The sequence below is a fragment of the Octopus bimaculoides genome, chromosome 7, assembly GCF_001194135.2.
Source record: "Octopus bimaculoides isolate UCB-OBI-ISO-001 chromosome 7, ASM119413v2, whole genome shotgun sequence".
In the NCBI taxonomy this organism is placed as follows: domain Eukaryota; kingdom Metazoa; phylum Mollusca; class Cephalopoda; order Octopoda; family Octopodidae; genus Octopus; species Octopus bimaculoides.
This window is the reverse complement of record NC_068987.1, coordinates 83,560,469-83,564,967: the sequence shown is the minus strand read 5'-3', so window position 1 is coordinate 83,564,967 and position 4,499 is coordinate 83,560,469. Positions and strand designations below refer to the sequence as shown.

Genomic DNA, 4,499 nt, shown 5'->3' with positions numbered 1-4,499 from the left:
ACAAAAACACACACACACACAAACTCACAAACACACACACAAGCACACACACAAGCACACACACACGAACACACAACACACACACACACAAACACACACAAACACACACACACACACAAACACACACACACGAACACACACACAAACACACACACAAACACACACACACAAACACACACACATACACACAAACACACACACAAACACATACAAAGGCACACACACACACGAACACACAAACACATACACACGAATACACACACATACACACACACAAACACAAACACACATGAGCCACACTTACATACATGCATGTATGCATAGACATATGCATACATGTGCATGTGTGATCTGTGACGTCTTCAGCTTCCACGCATGCATATATTCAGTTCCTGGTTTGTGCCATTAGACTGTGGCCATGCTGGAGCACACTTTTCATCAGCTTTTAATCGATAATATACGACGACTACCTTTTTCAGTCTGAATCTTATTTTATTTATCCTTAATTACCAGATGGCTAATTAATTTTTCTGTAAGTGCAACTCGGCATATTATTTTACAGCAACACACGCATGTACGTACACACACACACACACACACACATATTCATACATATATATATATATATATATATATACGCATGTGTGCTTGCGTGAATGTGTATGTGTGTATGTGTGCTTGTATTAATGTGTGTGTATGCGTGTGTGTGTGTGATTAGTAATGTTAACGAGAATGGCAATACTCAGTACACAACATTGAATATTTTCCTCCTCCTCCTCCTCATCATCATCATCATCATCATCATCATCTTCATCATCGTCATCATTTAACGTTTGTATGGGTAGAACAGTTTGCCAGGAACTGGCTAATCAGAAGACCACGCCAAACTCTGTTGTCTGTTTTCGCGTGGCTTCTGTGGCTGGATGCCCTTCGCTTTATTCCATATCAACTTCAAGTTTCAAACCTTTGTGACTGATTGTTCAGGCTTTTGGGTATATGCTAAAAGAAAACAAAAAAAAAAAAAAAAAAAAAAAAAAAAAAAATACAAAATGGATAGAACTATTTTTGTGCCTTTCTCTCATTGGTTGGCAGAAGTCACGTGACGATCTGTCGCAATTTCTGTCGGAATTCGTAGAATTTAGATTGAGGTTTGTCATACAGCTTTTTAGACTCACAATGTAATCGACTTTGACCTCGCCTTAGAATTACTGGCCTTGTGTAAAAGGTAGAAAGGATCGTTTGAAAAATAAGACACAGTCGCAGAAGAGAGAATTCTGACATTTCAGGCTGAAGTCTAACAGAAAAACATCACTTCTCCAACGAAATGAATCTGCTAACGAACTGAGCCCTTGTCATCGAGAGGGACTTTGAGTTTTGGGTGCTTCTGTGTTTGCTCGGCGTGTTAGGAATAGCAGCTAAATTTCTTATATCACATACTAGCGCAATGTTTATCAAAGGGGTCCATGTGCAAAAAATGGCTGAGAACCATTGCTCTAGTAGCTTCATTAAAAAAAACAAAAAAAAAACATCGGATTATGTAGTTTGATATTTTAAAAACGATAGAATAGTTATAACAGTTATAACAGTATATCCACGGGCTTCCTCAATCAAATGGAATAAGTAAGATCTGCAACTACAACAACAATAGCAGCAGCAACAACTACAGCGGTACGCAAACAACTTCGTGATCACAGTCAACTATCTAGAATTAGTGGCACTCCGTCGGTTGCGACGAGAAGGGTTCCAGATCATCCGATCAACGGAACAGCCTGCTCGTGAAATTAACGTCCAAGTGGTTGAACACTTTACCGACACGTGTACCCTGAACGTAGTTCTCGGGGACAAAGAGTGTGACAAAGCTGGCCCTTATGAAATATTGGTACAAGAGAAACAGGAAGAAAGAGTGAGAGAAAGTTGTGGTGAAAGAGTAGCGCAGGGTTCTCTACCGCCCCTTGCTGGAGCCTCATGGAGCTTTAGGTGTTTTAGCTCAATAAACACTCGCAACGACCGGTCTGGGAATCGAAACCGCGATCCTACGACCGCGAGTTTGCTGCCCTAACCACTGGGCCGTTGCACCTCCGTAGCTAGAAGTAGTACAAGTGTAAAACTACTTTTGAGTATTCTTATATTTGTTTATTGTGTTTGGAGAAAGTGGGGGGGGGCTGGCGCGAAGCATTTCCAACTTCCTCAGGCTCTGGTTTTCTTTTTCTATACATAATTCGAGTCCTCTGTACATAGCTTGCAAATCTGCATGACGTACATTGCTTCAAGGACTATTGCCGCAGGGTCTGTAAAGTTTTCAATGAACGAAGCAAAACTTTCAAATCTTTCTTACATTCGTATTTACAAATTCTAAATAGATGACGGGGTGACGAAAGAAAACATTTCTAATTTGAATTTTTTTTTTCTTTTTTCTTTTGTTACATTTTTTCGTGTTGATATTTGTTTGGTTTCTGTTTTGTGTTCAAATTTATAAAGGAAATGTATTTTTATTACCTAAAGTATGCCGAGACTGTGGTTTTGTGGATAACTTACGTGTGTGCATTCAACTAATACACACACACACATATGTATGTATTAAAGGTACAAAAACGATGAACTCCGAGGGAATTCATAAGTGTAGTGTAGTCCAAGTGTAGACCAATCCAGGATAAGGAAATCCAAGAATTAAGTTCTCCAAATCATCGTCTTGTTGCGCAAGTAAATACCACATACAATTATCTTCCTATACAAAAAGATCTCCTAGAGCTCTCTCTCGAATGAATGAAAGAAATGAAGGGCAGCTAGACTAGTTTCACCTGTTCTTTACCGACTTATCAGGAGTGCTAAATTCGTCCGTTCTACAGAGAACGATAGAAGCTTACAACTACTTGTGAAAATTGCAGTAAGTAACTGGCATTGCTTTCATTTATTTACATATCAGTTAATTAGCTGATGTTACGAATTAATTAACTAAACTGCTGAGAATGCGGGTTTGCGAACAAACTGCAAATAAATTAATTTGCTACACATGTTTAATAAACATAATAGGTACAGACATGGTTTGGGGGTTAAGAAGTTCTCTCTGCCACTATGTGGTTCCAGATCCCCTTAGGGCAAATGTTTTCTACTATAGCCTCGGGACGACCAATGTCTTGTAAGTGAATTTACTTGACCGAAACTGTGTGGAAGCCCTTCTGTAATATATGTCCAGCATCGCCTGACAAACGGTGTTTCAAAATCAGAAATGAATAATTACAAAATAAGACTGGCAGAACCATTAGCACGTTAGACAAAATGCTTCACAGTATTTCTTTATCTTCTGCGCTCGAATTCCGCCGAGATCAACTTTTTCTTACATCCCTTTGGAGAACGATAAAATGATGTGACTGGGGTCATTGTAATCAATGTGTCCCCCACTCCCTAAAAACTGCTGACTGAGTTTAGGTTGACGGTTTGTTTCCTTTTCTCCTGAGGCTGCACCGCACTCGACATTCAACACACGAGTTACTCAGGCCCTCTAACTGCGACTAGGTACAACATAGTATAAAAAAAAAAAGCCGGGTTGGGGCAACCTTCGGCACTGTAAGCAGTAGCAGCATTTCAAGACTAATAAGTACCTCAACTGCTTCATATTCTAGTTCAATTCCATCTATGGGAATAGACGCAAAGGCTGGAGACAGCGGAGGAGACTGTACAAATGTGATTCAAACCCTTTGATATAAACCTTTTGATACCAATCATCTTGAAACCGCCTCGAGTTCTGTTACAAACTTCCTGCTTTTTCAATTTCAAGTTATCTGAATTAAAAGCTTCAATTTCATGTTAATTTATATTCCTAACATCAGCTTAATCATGGCAAAGTCATTTTCCTAAATTCTTTATTATTTTCAGAATCCATGCCAACATGTAAACGGACGATAAATGATAGTGATGAGAGACAGTGTAGTTCAACAGAAACGAGGCTAATTTTCAGGATTAAATTAATTTTCCCACGAGTTCCAAACCTTCTGAAAAATCTGCCTATTCAACAAACCCATTTTACTTACTGACAACAGACTCGTTTTCTCTGAGTTCCACCTCTCAATTGAAAGAGATATGTAACTGAATATGCAACGTAATAAGTCGCCATGTTAATGAAAAACACTTACTTGTTTAAGGAGATAGTTGACGCTGCTTTATTGCTGCTGTTTCGAATTTCAAATTTAATGGCAGACAGTTTTAAAAACGTAGATAACTGTTTAACGATCCTCGAAATAATTAGATTACTCGTGCAGAATTTATCTTTTATTTGTTACTTGGTTCAGTCATTGGAGAACGGCCATGAGGTGGCAACGCCTGGGGCGGAGGGGGGTTTAATCAATCCCAGTACTTAAATTTATTTTTTTCAAGCCTGACACTTATTCTATTGATCTTTTTTGTCGAACCACTAACTTACAGGCACGTAAACAAAAACACCGGTTGTCAAAAGGTGGGGGAAGGGGAAAATATAAACACACACACACACACACACACACACA

The 4,499-nt window shown here is 39.0% G+C and overlaps 1 protein-coding gene across 4 annotated transcripts in view; it reads right to left on the bottom strand.

The window, feature by feature from the left end:
• LOC106874267 (putative uncharacterized protein DDB_G0281733) overlaps window positions 1-4,499 on the bottom strand; it is a 152,081-nt gene that overhangs the window by 131,692 nt on the left and 15,890 nt on the right. Inside the window, exon 2 of one of the 4 annotated variants that reach the window (XM_052969779.1) lies at window positions 338-999. The exons of the other annotated variants lie outside the window; for them this stretch is intronic. Within the exon in view, the coding sequence (XP_052825739.1) occupies window positions 981-999 (19 nt within the window). The 3' untranslated portion in view covers window positions 338-980. Of the gene's footprint in view, window positions 1-337; window positions 1,000-4,499 lie in introns of those variants that run through there. 4 annotated transcript variants of the gene reach the window in all.